At 41.2% G+C, this 15,941-nt stretch overlaps 1 protein-coding gene across 1 annotated transcript in view; it reads right to left on the bottom strand.

The window, feature by feature from the left end:
• LOC309515861 (phenolphthiocerol synthesis polyketide synthase type I Pks15/1-like) overlaps positions 1-14,109 on the bottom strand; it is a gene marked incomplete at its 3' end in the record, with an annotated part of 14,548 nt that extends 439 nt beyond the window's left edge. The window contains exons 1-7 of the mRNA XM_082194075.1: positions 12,879-14,109; positions 11,338-11,411; positions 10,513-10,666; positions 7,151-7,311; positions 5,426-5,629; positions 4,206-4,387; positions 6-3,959 (exon numbers count right to left, since the gene is read on the bottom strand). Coding sequence (XP_082050201.1) covers positions 6-3,959; positions 4,206-4,387; positions 5,426-5,629; positions 7,151-7,311; positions 10,513-10,666; positions 11,338-11,392 — 4,710 coding nt within the window. The 5' untranslated portion in view covers positions 11,393-11,411; positions 12,879-14,109. The remainder of the gene's footprint in view (positions 1-5; positions 3,960-4,205; positions 4,388-5,425; positions 5,630-7,150; positions 7,312-10,512; positions 10,667-11,337; positions 11,412-12,878) is intronic.
• Positions 14,110-15,941: the final 1,832 nt, after the last annotated feature.

The raw sequence follows: 15,941 nt of genomic DNA, 5'->3' as shown, positions 1-15,941 counted from the left end.
TGAGCTGACAAAGCAAGCACTTTACACAAAACCGACTGTGGTTCATCAGAAATAATGCCTAAAAATCTATTCCGTTTCATCTTTGGTAACATCTGGTGCAAAATTTCCCATCCTATCCTGAAGAAGGAGACACAGGGTACAATTTGAAAACATGGAAATTTCTGGGTTTTGAAACACACTGCTTCTGGAATCCTGATTCTTGAAGATGCAGCCACTGGGTAGCATGAAACAATATGATCTCCCACTTTGATCTTTTTTACATCACTGCCTGTTGCAACCACCGTCCCACTGTAGTCCAGAGCCAAGAACCTGTATTTATCAATGGTCTGTGAATTCCAGTATAATGTGTTTCCAAAGTTACAGCTGGAAACACTAACAGGATAATAGTCTTCAGAATGGATACTTATTTTCTCAACTTGCACTTCAACATTGTGATTATCAAGAGAAATCTCAATGTGGTCAGCTGGCTCGGCAAATAGATTTCTTACTTCATGAGGCTCAGAAGTGTAAAAAGTTGACAGCTCAGATTCTTGAAGAGACTGAAAAGGCTCATTATAGGACCAGTCATCAACCTGTGTACATCTAATTTCAGAAGTGTAAATTCTCCCCTGATTAATCCAGACTTCAGCATATTTATCTGCTTCATATTCTACTAAAACATCTGCTAAAACTGCTATGTCCATTGTACTTGTTGAAACGATATCAATAATCTGAAATGTGATTTCAGTAACTTCAAGAATGCAGGATCTTACCATCCCATACAAGGCCAAGCCAGGGTTAATGTGGTCTACAGTCCTGCCTGTTGCTCTATATGTAATTATCTTGATGGAACCATGACTGTTCTTCTCTCTCAATGCAACGACAAGTTGCCGGAAAGCTTCACAACATTTGGATAAGCTTGCAACAACACTCTCAGGATTTTCTCCATTTGATCTTTGAATTCCCCACATAAACAAAACATCACTGTAGTCATGTACCTCTAGCCTAATTTTGTCCTGAGCAGCTGAATTTGCGCTTCCTGACACCAGTAATTGCTCCCAGTCTTCATACATCAAAAACCTAGAATCTTTATGTAAATATTTTTTGAGCTGTTGAGAAACTCCAATTTTGTCAGCAAACACTGCAGCTCTGGGTGCATCTCCTGAGGTTTGGATAATCCGAGAAGGGGTTACCTCTTTCCACTGATTTTCAAAAAGGAAAGCATCATCACTATTGGACGCTCTCTTCAGAAGAGTGATCCCAACACGTTTAATCTCAACCAAAACAGAGCCTTGTTTATCTGTGAAGCATCCACAAAATTCTAAATAGTTCTCAGTAGACTTACTTGTTTTCAGATATATCATCATTTCCTCTTCCAAAGGTCGGACAATTACAAGGCTGCCTATGTTGGAAGGAAACCCTGTACAGTTGTTCCTGGTTTTTGTGGTCATCACACCAGTCATTTGCAGAAAGCAGTCTAATATCACTGGATGAATAAAATGCTTGTGCAGTTCTTCCCTGGTTTGCTTGTTCACCTTAAGGATGGTTATGGCTTCCTTCAGCTCTTCAAAATAAAACACATCACTCAGCTGCTTGAATACTGAACCATACTGAAATCCGAAACGAGATAATGCTTCGTATATTTCATCCTTTCTGACCATTGATTTACAACGCTGAAAAACATGTCTATATGAAATGTTATTTTCTTCAAGAAAGGTTTCTTGGTTCCATGTGATCTGTCCAGATACATATACTGCACCAGATGAGGACAGTATTTTGAAATCTTTTTTTTCCTTTTGTGATACTACTGTTAGCTTCAAATCATGAGAATTTTCACTTAAAACACAAGGTGATTCAAACTTCATGCTCATCTGACACAAACTTAAGGGCTCCTTTCTTCCTGAGCTAGCCATCACAGCTGACAAAGCAAGTTCAACAAAAAAGGCACCAGGAACCAGAGCAACACCATTGAGCTTGTGCTCGTACAAATAGGGAGTCGCTGTCTGAGATATGGAATGCTTGAATTCTGAACTGCCGTTGCTGACATTATGAATTGACAGGTGGTTTGCGTTCAGCTTGGTTTGAGTTGGCTGCTGGAGCCTGTTTAAAAATGACATGAGCTTCTTATGATCAAATTGATACCTGGGGTAGGCTGCAGGTACACCCTGATATCCTGCATAGATGTGCTCCCAATCTGGATTGACTCCCAATTCAAAAAGGCCTTTAACAAGTGTGAGAAGTGTCATATATTCTTTGTCAAGGTGCAAGGAAGGAAAAACTTTAGCTTGTGTCCCTAATGCTTCAATTATATATCTTTTCAGTGCACGCTGGGGACCAATTTCCACAAATACAGGATCATCTCTGCTTTTTGCTGCAGTTGTTATAGCCTCTGCAAAAAAAACAGGATCCCGAACCTGTCTGGCCCAGTAGGTGCCTGTAACAAAATCACCATCTGAAAAGGCCTTCCCTGTTGCTGTCGAAATTAGGTCAATCTCTGGCTTCCCTTTCTTTAATTCTGATAGATTGTCTGCTATCTCAGTTAGTACTGGATCCATCATTTGGCTGTGATATGCAGCTGGCACATTTAAAACATGAAGAAATATGTTTCTTTTACTGAAGTGCTCAGCCAGATCTTTCTGAATGGCATGGATAGACGTTTCATCTCCTGATAAGGTGCAAGACAAAGGACTGTTAAATGCTGCAACACAGACTTTCCCGGAATATGCTCCAATGGCTGCTGACACTTCTGCAACGGGAATGTTGCCAACCACCAGCATTCTGCCTCCAGTGACTTTAGCCTGTAGCCTGCTTCTGTGGTAGATGACTTTGACAGCATCTTCCAGGGAAATCAAGCCAGCACAATGGGCAGCAGCTACTTCGCCAACTGAATGGCCAACAGCAGCAATTGGCTTAATGCCCCAGTGTTGCAGGAGTGTAACCAAGGCCACCTGCAGTGTAAAGAGTAAGGGCTGGGCAACTTCAGGCCTGGAGAAATCTTTGTATTCATTTTCTTTTGATTTTAGGATTCCTGTGGGAAGATGTTCTAGAAACAGCCTTTCTATTTCTTTGCATTTGTCTCTAAACACTGGCTCAGACCTTAGCAATATCTCAGGTATCCCTTTCAGATCCAGACCGTTACCAGAGAATACAAAAATTAATTGTGGTGGTTTCTTCAGCGGAGCTGTTTCCAGTTCAGCCACAGGGGAAAGCTGTTGCTCTAGTTTCTGTAGTGAAGATGCCACAAATGCTTTTCTGTACTTGTAGTTTATATGGCTTCTTCTACAAGCAGATGTGTAGGCCAGATTTGGGAGTGTCGCTGAGTCACTTGTATTAAGGTACCTAGCTGTGTCTTCTATCGCTCGTTTGAGAGAATTTCCTGAAGCTGCCGAAATGACAAATAATTCGACAGGCCTTCGGACTGGAGAAATAACCTGGGTTTGTTTAAACTGTCTGACAACCACATGGGCATTGGTGCCCCCAAATCCAAAACAGTTGATCCCAGCAACTCTGCCGTATTCACCAGGCTCCTCCCACTTCTCCACTGTTGTTGGGATGGAGAGATTCAGTTTCCCTGTATTTATGCTGCTGGTGCTCTCTGAAAAGTGCAAGGATGGGACTATCTTCCCATGGTGCATCATGAGAAGAACTTTGATTAAGCCTGCTGCCCCAGCAGCCGACTCTGTGTGCCCAATGTTCCCTTTAACGGAGCCAATCTGGAGAGGGGGCAGATTAGGAGACCTCTTTTGACCAATGACATTACCTAAGCTCTCTGCCTCAACAGGATCTCCTGCAGGTGTCCCTGTGCCATGTGCTTCAATATATTGCACAACAGATGGATCAACACGCTCTGGGTAGATGCTGAGCAGCAACTTCTCCTGTTCCTCCTGAGATGGTCTGGTGATTGGTGTGACGGATCTTCCATTCTGGTTGACTGCACTCACGCTGATGACACCCCATATTTTGCTGAAGTCTTCCTGCGCCTATTTTAAAGAAGATGAAAAGAGATAAAGCTTCTTAAAGTTGTGAAACATAGGGATGGCAAACACAGCCAGTGCAATATAACTCAGTTAACATTTTATGATATGCTCTCTCTCTTATAACAAAGATTATGAGACATGGTGAGCATTCTACCAGCTATGACTATTTTATAAATAGAATTAGACATAATTCCTAGGTTTAATGAATTAAGAGTCAGGAGTTTGTGAATCCCGTGTCTATACTCATACCTTCTTTAACGATTTCAGCAAAATAACTCCACAACCTTCTCCCCTTCCATAGCCATCGGCCTTTATAGAAAATGGTTTGCTGACTCCTTCAGGGGATAGCATCTTTGCCTTACTAAGAGCGACGAAGACCTGTGGTTCCATTATGCAGCTCACTCCTCCACAAAGAGCAGCTTCACAGTCTCCTGTAGGGTAAAATAATGAATGCATTTCTGTTCAGCATAAGGCTCAGTATTTAGTCTTCTGAAAAGATTACATCGGTATATACAAACATACACATTTACCTGCCCCTCCAAGCTTAAGGGCATTCCGTTAAAGGAATCCAGGGGTGTGAATCTTGTCCGAAGCCTGGGGCAGGGCCAGGGCCATGCCACGACCCCATCAGGAACCCTGGGTTACCTCGAGTTGGTTTGCATGGACGGGGTTCCCCCTATCCGTTGTTGACCCTTACTGGACTCCCTGTGTGACGAGCAGGAGTCAGATGTAGTCGGGTCAATCCAATGCCTAAGCCAATAAAGCTCACATTCTGTAACCAATAAAGCTGTGGCCTAAATTTGCCCAATAACATTTAACCTAATACCTGTGCCCTTGTGTCTTATTCATCAATGAAGGGGTGGTTTCGGGGTCTCAACACGCAACAGTAAGTCTCTCATTGTTTGTTAGGGGAAATCTGTTGTTCTCTTTAAAATGTTCTAGTGTGAGTAAAGCAAATGTCTACATCTTGTCACTAAATTAATATAAAATTATTTTCCTAACTTACGGTTAGCTACATCATTCCTATAAGCTCTTTTCTCTCTCACTTCCATTCAGTGCTTGCCTACTGGAGTTTATGGTCTGTGAGGCAACATACCTAAATTACAAAATGCACCCTGTGTGACATGACATAATATAACTGGTCCGCAATGAGCATAGTATAAGGAAGACCAAGATAAATCCCAGAATTATACTTTGAAATATGTCAGTCTTATTTGTGAGTGCCTGTGGCCTTCAGAAGGCTGGGGGTTTTCTGGGGGGGGGGGAAGGCTTTCACAACATACAAACTTCAGACCTTTCCAGAAACATATTCCAATATTTTACTGTGCCTTGCAACTGATGCTGCTAAATAGGGAATAAGAGGCAATATAAGAGGCAATATCGCGTGCAGTGGGGACTTGTTTGCCACTTTGAGGTCCTTAGAGGAAAGGAAGAATATGAACGAGTGGAAAACTATTAGATCTCATTACCTTGTTTAATTGCATGCAAAGCAAAGTGCAAAGCATAAGAAAATGAGGAGCAAGCCGTGTCAATGGCAACCGATGGCCCAGTCAGATTAAATGTATATGAAATCCGGTTAGCAGCTATGCTCATTGCTGTCCCGGTGCCATCGTAGTGGCTTGCTTCAGTGGGGGTTCTGCCACTCATTAGCCTGTAGTCTTGATTCATCATACCTGTGAATACCAAAGATGTACTGTGTTACCAGCATAGTACATTGAGAGTACAGTATTCATTCTGAACAACTTGATTGCATTTATTGCTCTAGATCTGCCACACACAACATGCTTCAATCTACACAACAAGATTAGGCTTTTCATTGAGTCATCTTCGTAAGGGAATGCTATGCAGCTATTCAGGTTTGTGAGTACTGATCAGCTAAGTGGATAGACTTTGAGTTGTGAGACTAGGGTTAAAAATAACAAATCCACCATAAATTGCATTTCCTAGCTCTCTGCTAATCTCTCCGCAGGTCTCCAGTATATAAAATCTGAATGCAGTTCACCTACCTAACAGGGTTGCTGTACAAATGATCATGTTTTACAAGAATGTTTTACATACATCACTAATAATATGAAAACCGTATTATTCCTCAAATTTGAACTGAATATTGGAAATACTGCATAAATGTTGCTTTATAGCATAGTATTATTTATGTGTTTTATTTACTATAAAATCCATATTTACATGTTCTATTCAAAGCAGCTGATAGTCACAGAAGTTCTTTTAATGATCATAAAGTCCAACAGCTCTCTTAATACACTAGACTTTATTTTTTAAAACTGCAAATCATGTAACTGATTAATCACCATCAACAGTGCTGTTCATGTAACCAATAGTTACATGTTTGTTTCTTGAGTTATATCAGTTTAAACTTTCTTTAGCTTGTAATGCTCTTAAGCACGGTTATATTTACTGTCTAGACAACTTCACATTTTCTTCAAAAATATTGTGTAGTCAGCAATAGATACTCTCAATTGTCTTTAACAGTGGCTGAATTACATTAGCATGTGTTACCTGTTGACATCAATTAAAGTTCATTTGTTCAATAAATATAGGTATGTTGAACCCATTTTTCAAATGTTCTGATGTATATTTGGGAGCTATTTCACCATTACCAATCACTTTTTTGGGGTTTTTAAGTGATCTGCAAATGAACCTTAAGTGTTCATAAGACTTCATTAACACACCACCACAATAGGAAAATTCTATTCATAACTGAGTAGGATCTAAGCTAATGGGATTTACTCCCAAGTAAGTACGTGGACGTGGGTGGTGCTGTGGTCTAAACCACTGAGCCTAGGGTTGGGGGTTCGAATCCCCGTGACGGGGTGAGCTCCCATTGCTCAGTCCCTGCTCCTGCCAACCTAGCAGTTTGAAAGCACGTCAAAGTGCAAGTAGATAAATAGGTAACACTCCGGCGGGAAGGTAAACGGCATTTCCGTGCGCTGCTCTGGTTTCGCCAGAAGTGGCTTAGTCATGCTAGCCACCTGACCCAGAAAAACTGTCTGCAGATATGAGCGCTGCGCCCCCAGAGTCGTTCGCGACTGGACTTAACTGCCATGGGTCCTTTACCTTTACCTTTTTAAGTGTGTATAGGATTGCAACCTAAGAGAATTATGTAGACCAGCCCTATATGTTCCAGTCTATGCTCCTAAATTAGTGCAACTGTTTTAAGCTTCAAATTATCATCTCACCAACAAAAACCCCTGTTTTTGAACCACTTATGTTTTCTCTAGGGACTCCTGCATCTTCCAGTGCTCTATATGTGCATTCCAGGAGTAATTTCTGCTGGGGATCCATACGCTCAGCTTCCACATCATTAATTCCAAAAAGTCTGTTGTCAAATGCATTAAACCTACAAAACAGAAGTCAGATAATAACATTGTAAGTAGGAGAAAATAATATGCAACCAACTCATGGCACATTCATTAATATGACAATCAAATATTTTGACTTCTAGAAAATTATTTCCATTAATCATTTTTAAATAAAAGGCTTTAATAATTTGGTCATTTGTTCTTGGGGAAGGTAGAATGAAAATAGAAGAATATTTAGAGCCACTACTTAACAGTGGCTTAGGATAGTGGACACAAATATTTGTAGAATTGGATCCAAAGTACCATGAGTAGAGGGAGAAAATGTAGGGGTGCTGTTCTGAACCTTTATACTAGCAAAAGGCTATATTAAACACATGGTAAATAAAGATACAAGCTTTAGAATACAGAGGGGCACTCAAAGGTTTTGAGAAGCGCTAGTGCAAAGTCTTGTGCAAGAGTTCTTGCAAATGAAAGGACTTATTTAGAGTTAGGACTACTCTCTTTTGTTGAATCAGAAACAGGCCTTCCACAAAAGGAAGAGGCTTTCTTCTAGATTTTGGATCCTAGTCATAACGTTGCACATGCCTGAATATTTCAGATTCCACACTAGTTTCAGCTCTTATCAAAACACTGTATAAAATGAAATTCAAATAAACAGATGGCAGGAAAGCCCATATATCCCTGGCAGCCAGCCTGGGAATTCCCCAATAGCCGACCACCTTGCTCAGGCGTTGCTCCCCAGGGATAGGAGCTTGCTGTGGCTGGCTTCCAAGCCACCCACCCTATGACTGGTTAAGCAGCCATTAGGATCAAGGCCTATCTAGTCCAGCATCCTATTTGCAATATTGGGCAGACAGATGTTTCTGAAAAGCTTTTGAGCAGGGTAGGAAGGCAAAAGTCCTCTTCTGCTACCTCACAAGTGGTATTCAGGTGTTCACTGCTTATAAGCAGTTATTTTCAAAATTGGATGATAACTTATGGACATTGTTTTATAAATTGAACTCTCTCAAGTGGGGAGAAAGCAGAGGAAGGCGGGCCCAAAAAGGAACCATAGAGGAGTTGTGCCAAAGTTTTGGCCTTGTATAATTTTAGAGCTGTGGGGACCAAGAAGCCCCCTTGTGCTCTGAAGAATTTAAGGATACCATTTGCGGTTTTTTCCGCTGAACTCCCGATGGAGGTTATGTGTAGTTTGTTGGTTCCTGAGGCCTGTACCACCATTCCTAGATACTTGTAGTTTGTGGCTTGTTCTAGTTTATGGCCTTGGCGTTCCCAGCTTCTAAGCTTTGGTTTTTCCCCAAAAGCGAGTATCTTGGTCTTTTGATAGTTGTTTTTGAGACATTCAGTTTCACAGTATGTTGCGAGCTTTCTTAGTGCTCTTTTGAGTCCAATGGAGGTTCTAGATAGAATTACCGCATCATCGGCATATAGCAGGACCGAAATATGCCGATTTGCAATCTTCGGCGGGTGGAGTTCTGAGTCATTGAGTGCAGATACTAAGTTATTTAGATAGAAATTATAAAAAATAGTAGAGGGGCCAATAGGCACCCTTGCCTGACTCCTTTTGAAGGAAAGTGAGGACAGGTGACCTCACCTAGGCCCGAAGTCACCCCCCACCAAAGCAGGCTCAAAGCTTCTCAAAACTTTTCAAAATCATTTTCTCAGCAGCTAAGCATCAGAAACATTCCGCTCTGCTGTAACAAAGGTAGAGAACAGTCCATTGTTTCTCAGGCCTTTCTCATGTCTTCTGGCCTTGCTAAAGAACCACATTGCAACTTACTTTCTGTCCGGGAACCATGCCAGAACAAGAGATTGAAACATATCTGAACATGCTGAAAACCCCTTGGCTTCTCACCCCCCCTTTTCCTGGGAAGGGTGCCAAGAGTCCACAATAGTCCCAAAACAGCTTTCTGTTCATGCTCAGAGGAACTCCTGAGGGAGGAGAAAGGGGGAGGGAACTGGAAAGGGCTATATATGCTTGTGTACATGATTGTGAACTCATGCATGCTTTTTGTGACTTATCACACTTGCTCCTTCTACCAGTTCATGGATGGTAGAAATAAAAGCCTTTTCTCCGAAACTATTCCTTGAGTGTCTGTTGACTCCCACTTCCCTTTCCCAGGCGCAATATTTTTCCCACCCGAGGGCAAAGCCTCATAAGGCTACACTTTGAAGGTATTAATAGGGTCTGTTAGATGTCCTAGGTGGCTGCACCTGACTCTAAGAGCTGTGTTTGTGTGTTGGTTCTGGAGACTGTATCAAATGCTGCTTTTAGGTCGTGTTTAATCCAAATGTTTTATCCTATGCCTGTTTCCTTGTCCTCATTTGCTCTAACAATTATTGGTTAAAAAATCCTAACTGCTATTTTATCTATATGCTTTTTTAATTCTGGTCTGAGACCGTAATAAAGTTCATTCATTCATTCATTGTTTTATATATAAAACAAGTAGATGCAGCAAAACAAGTTGATAGCCCAGTTCAAATAGACACTTTAATTGCCAAAAAATGAGATAAAATGGGATTTGTCATATGGTTAAGGGAAATACAATAAAAACCTCCATGAGTAAACAGGTTATATAAAAAATATTCTGGTTAAGATGTTCAAGAAACAACTGCACATCTATTAAAATACAAACTGAAACAGTTTAAATTTGTGGATTAAAAACAAAACAAAAAACTCATAGCTGTTCCATTTAGTTATCCTGAGTAATAGTCATTGATGGACAAATTTCTATGATCCAATTCTTTTTCAAAGCTACTTTTAAGCCAGTGTCCACCATCTCACCCACCCACATGCTGTAGCCACAGATTCTGAAAATAATTTACACACTGTGTAATTAAGATTAAGAAACAATTTGCAGTAAATTCTATTTCCAAATAAACTGACTTAAATAGTTATGTAGTTCAGGCTGCAATCCTATACCCAGTTAACCTGGGAGCAAAGCCCATTGAACTCATCTGGAATTGTACCGTCTATGGGACAATCATATTAAGCTAAAACAAACTGCTTCAAGCCTGTAGCTCCAAAACCATTTTTGCTTACTATGAAAAAATGACTGGCATCACACGTAGAAAAGTGTCTTTGAAATGTATTATCTATTTTCCTTAACATACACCAAATGTGTACGTTTAGGCAAATTACTTTACAATAAAAAATATTAAAAACAGTTTAGTGTTCTGTTTCCTTGGAGCTGATTCACAGTTTATTTTCCACCATCGTGTGATTAAGCATTAACACTTACTCTTTGGTAAAAGCGGCATGTCTTGTGCTTGTCTTTCCTGGTTTGTGACTGTCTGGATCATACCAGCTTTTGGTTTCAAATCTTTCCGGAGGTATTTCTACAACACAGTTTCTGCCTTCTACTAGAACTCGCCAGAAATTATCAATTCCTTCACCTGTTGAAAATATATTATTTTAGATAGCTGGAATTTACTTCCCAATAGTTTATTTATTAAAATAGAAACTTAAATTATTTTGGTGTGATTCGTTTGACAGAAACTACAATGGAACACCGGTTGTCAAACGTAATCCGTTCTGGAAGAGCCGTTCGACTTCTGAGGCGCATTCGAAAACGGAAGCATTCACTTCCCGGTTTTTGGCATTCGGCTTCCAAATCGTTTGTCTTCCGAGATGCTCAAAAACCAAAGTTCCATTGTATAAGACAATTAAAAAATTCTGAGTAAATAACTCAACATGATAGCTCAGCCAGTAGAGCATCAGACTCTTAATCTTAGGGTCATGGCTTTGAGCCCCATGTTTGGCAAAATGATTCCTGCGTTGCAGGGGGTTAAACTAGATGACCCTCTTGGCCCCTTCCAGTTCTGATATTATGATTCTATATTATTTTATCATAGAACTGTATATCAGAAGTGTGCATCCATGATTCAGCCTTCCCACGTGAGCCGATACAGATTATGATCATTAAAAAGCTGCTATATGAATGCTGCTGTATCATTGCACTAGAAGTATAATCACATTCCCTGTTAGTTCTAATATAAAGATCTCTGGTAGCACCCACTACACATTGACTTATATTTAATATGTAATTTAAAGGGGCAGTGCTCACCTCCAGGAAAATTGCATCCGATCCCCACAATGGCAATTTCATCCTCAGTGTCCATCAGTTTTTTTACTTTTATTCTGAAAAGTATAAAATAATTAGTTCAATGAATCCACATCTAAAATTAAAATATGTTTCCCCAACAGGGTGAGCGCGGCATTGCAGGGGTTGGACTAGATGACCCTTGGGGTCCCTTCCAACTCTACAATGATACGATTCTATTTTTTCTGTGTGGTCATTTGGAGATAATCCTTAGGGAACATAATGTCAATGACCATTCATTAATGGCAAGCACCAGCCAGAAAGTGGACATTTAGATGGAGCCAATATATTCTAGTTACCACTGGGGGCCAAAGTAGACATGATGTTAAATACATCTTCATCTGTCCCATCTCCCCTTTTTAAATAACAGCTGGGAGTAGGGGCTCCTTAATTATTTCCTAGTGCAGTCCCCCCCCCCCCCCGTAAGAGAGCACAAGGGAGAAGCTATAACTGAGTGGTAATAGCACATATGCCTTCCATGCAAAAAGTCCCTGCTTCAAGCATCAGCATCTCAGGCCAAAACCATCAGATGGTGATGGGAAAGACTGAGGAGTGCCGGCAAACATAACATATAACAAGACAGGGAATATGCACTCATTCACACATCCATACTCACTGGCTCTTCACTGAATTGATTAGGTTCAGTAAAAGCTATGGGTGACCAGACAGTGGGAATCCCATCTGCGTCTGATACACAGACTGATCTGAAAAGTCTCGTCTTATATAGTCTTCTTGGTGTTCATCTGAATCTTGGCATTTCTCCCTTTCTTTGGCATGTTCTTGGCATATCACAACACTCATTGTTCGGAACTTATATTGAGTAGCTTTTGGCATGTTACAACACTCATTGTTTGTAACTAGTGTAGTATAGCCAGTCTTTACACTTCTTTGCGTGTTCTGTTCACTTGGCCAGAACATGCACATACCATTAGCTTTTTGATCAACACAGTTCATTATTAGTTCATCAACAGCATCTATTTTGTGGTGGTGGTCTTCAACCATTTTCGGTCCATTCAAACCATATCATTCATTACATTATGAGCCATCAAACCTCGGAAATATGCTTTTTAAAAAAGGTTTCCACAATTTTAGCCACTAGTGTATATGAAGCTAACTGGAATTATTACTGTTTTTGTAGCAGTAAAACTGTAGATAGCCTCTTCTATTGCAACCTCTATGGCCACATTTTGTAAAAAAAGAACTCAAACAACATTTGGTGCAAATTGCATGCCACATCCAGCACAACCAAGCCTTCTGCAAGGTATGAGGTATGCAAAGGATAGAATAGAGGAAGCTGTGCTGCTATTAGAATATAAAGGATTTCAACATTTTACCCAGCATGCCCACAGCAAATAAACTATTTGGGTCCCAGATACTTGTAAACTGCAAACATTAAAATAAAAATGCAAAAAAATATGAAGAAACAGACAATATTCTTATGTAAAGTAAACTTGTACAACAATCAAAGTCATCAATACATAGAACAGTAGGCTATTCAGACTCACCTCCAGTTGTTTTAATGTATGGTACATAGCTTTTTGAAGTTTGCTGGTGAAATCTTCTGTGCTGTGTATACATTGAAGTTCGCTAAGTAGCTATAACCATAGTGGGGGCAAGTCCCACTAAGGTTCTACAAGTGCTAGAACTGCTGAGACATCCTTGCATCTTTCATTTATAAAGGTTTCGAGTTGGCTAGCTCATCATTTTGTCATGGTAACCTTTCCATTACATCATGCTTGGGAAGTTCCCACGGAGTGCAACTTTCAGATTTTGCTTTCCAATTGAATACAGACTTCTGCTTCTCCCCCAAAAAATTATGATGCTTTGTCATCTGACCAAAACAAATTCTTTTTACCATGTAGCATTTTTGCATTGATGAATTCTTAGCTGTAAGTCCAACGTGCTATGTAAATACAGCACAATAATACCGACTCTGGTGTTGCGCACTCAACTCGCTTTACTGGCCGAGGGAGCTGGTGTACAGCTTCCAGGTCATGTGGCCAGCATGACTAAGCCGCTTCTGGCGAATCAGAGCAGCACACAGAAACGCCATTTACCTTCCCGCCAGATTTATCTACTTGCACTATGATGTCCTTTCGAACTGCTAGGTTGGCAGGAGCTGGGACTGAACAACGGGAGCTCACCCCGTTGCGGGGATTTGAACCGCCGACCACCTGATCGGCAAGTCCTAGGCTCTGTGGTTTAACCCACAGCGCCACCCGCGTCCCCTATAAGATGAAGTATTTCACTCAAATAATACATAGGGCAAAACAGAATAAACTCAGCTTCTGTGAGTCATAGTTTATAATTGCTGTGATAATACCTTCTCATGTGATTAACTGCAAAAAGATGTTATAAGTATGAGGCTAAATCATTGTGTCCATTAGGATTTACAGAGTTTAAAGTGAAAATCCAGTAAGCCTTACACCTATATAATACTAAGTGTTTGTCCTAGGACAAAACATTCAGCTCTTTGGGAGTATGTTTGGACAATATATGTAGTTAATAGAGCTTCTATGATATTAATGTGAATCTTGCTCTTCTGCTCACTAATCTGACTTATTACTGCTCTCCTGGTTTGTTCTGCATATAGGGTTTTTTGTGGCAATACTCATCATTATGGAGTGCCAACACCTGTTTTGTGGCTGCCTAAATGTCATTTTGGTTCTGGCACTCACAACACTCTTATCAATATATGAGACTGTAATAACATTTTTTAAAATAAAAAAATGGATTGCCTACATATATTATCAAGGGCACAAAAATAGCAGATGGATGGAACATATCCAAGCAGGTTTCCTACACAGCTTCTTGATCACTCACATTTGGAAGATTTCACCTTGGGGTATTTGCCTTATAAGCAGCTTGTGGATCGAGGGCCCGACCCCGCTATGTGAAATAAATACACAAGGACACGTGATATTAGGTTAATGGGCAAGAAAAGGCCACAACTTTATTGATTACAGCAGTGAAAAGGTATTGGCTTAGGCATTGGATGACTATAGGTGGTGGGTTTATTCAACAGTAGGTGGAGCCTGTTGATGCTCATCCAACTATAGGCTCACCCCCTGATGTCACCGAGGGTCGTGCCATGGCCTCCCGCCAAGCAGGCATCGGACGGAATACACGACTGCCAGATTCCTTTAACGGAATAACCCACGGTAGATAGCATAGGCGATGGCCACACCTAGCCCTTGACACAGCACAACACATGAATCCAATGCCTAACCTACCCACCAATACCACAAAGGTTGTGACGATTGCTACGAGGTAGGCGAAAAAACCAAAAGGCCTAATGCCAAATGGAAAAATTCCTACCAGGCCCACCAGCCAACCAGGGCGACCAACCTAAGGTCCACAGCAAGGCCAAAAACCTATACCCTGAGCTAAATGGGAGTGGAGGGTGGGTGACTCACTGAGGGACGACGACGAATGAGGAGGCGGTGGAGCTGGCACCACAGCATTAAGCTGCTACACACGCCCCCCGGAGGCACCTGGTTGGCCACCTCCGATGGGCGTGGGTGCCATCCAGGTAGGAGGGGAGGGGGCTAATGCCCCCTACCGGGGGCGGAGCTCGGTCTCCCGCCCACAACCACTCCCCTCTCTTCCAGGGAGGAGAGTCTTTTCTGCATGCAGTGCAACTATTTTCTCCTTGTGGCAGGCTGTGGTCTTTCTGGTAAGAGTTGGTTGGGGTATTTGGTGGCTAAGTGAGCCTGCCTTGTGGTGAGGGAGAAGGCTTGGACTAGTCAAGTGAGATAGTCTCCTGCTCCCTGTTCTAAATCCGTTCTAGTATGATAAAATGCTGTTGTTTAAAGCCATCTTTCCCAACCTGATGCTCTTAAGATGTTTTGGGCTACAACTCCCATAAACCCCACTGCCATGTTAGCTGGGGCTGATGGGAGTTGTAGCCCGAAAAATCTGGAAGTAACCAAACAAACCCCCGTGTTGCAAAGAGTATGTCAGCAATGTCTAGGCAACACGATGACCATGTACATACGCAATAAACAATCTTTATAGGATTCCTTCAAACCATAACAAGTACTAAATGAAATCTTTAGTCTCAAGTCTCTGACAATCTTTAAATAAAGCGAGGTACCAGACTTTGTACTATGTAAGACAAGCCGTGAAGCTTTGTGTATTCAGCAAATATGATGTCCAAAACTGAACAGTGATTCCGGAGATTGACTACTGTTTCGTAGAATTCTTCGTCAGCGTGGGGGGAGGATATAGAATAGCTTCATAAACTGAAAATAAAATTTTACAGACGATGACCTGCATGTAAAACACATGAGGAATAACTGGCCAGTTTATAGGGATTTAGTAGAATATTGATTGTTAGCATGTATGGGAACTAGGTGTGAAGACGCAGTTCATTTATATTTATAGCATGAAAGGCATATGATTTTAGTATGTTGAGCTGGGGCAGAGTCTGTTGCAGAATAAGGAAATTTCCGTGGCTACATTTTCCAGCTGATGGGAAGCCAAGGAATGTTTGGAAATTTTGCTCTCCTCTGTGTCCTTACTTGCTTTCTTTAGCACATGAGAGAAAGATAATGCAGCCCCCCAGT

This window comes from Podarcis vaucheri (genome assembly GCF_965113315.1).
Source record: "Podarcis vaucheri genome assembly, chromosome: 12".
Classification (NCBI taxonomy): Eukaryota; Metazoa; Chordata; class Lepidosauria; order Squamata; family Lacertidae; genus Podarcis; species Podarcis vaucheri.
This window is presented reverse-complemented; position numbering and strand designations above follow the sequence as displayed.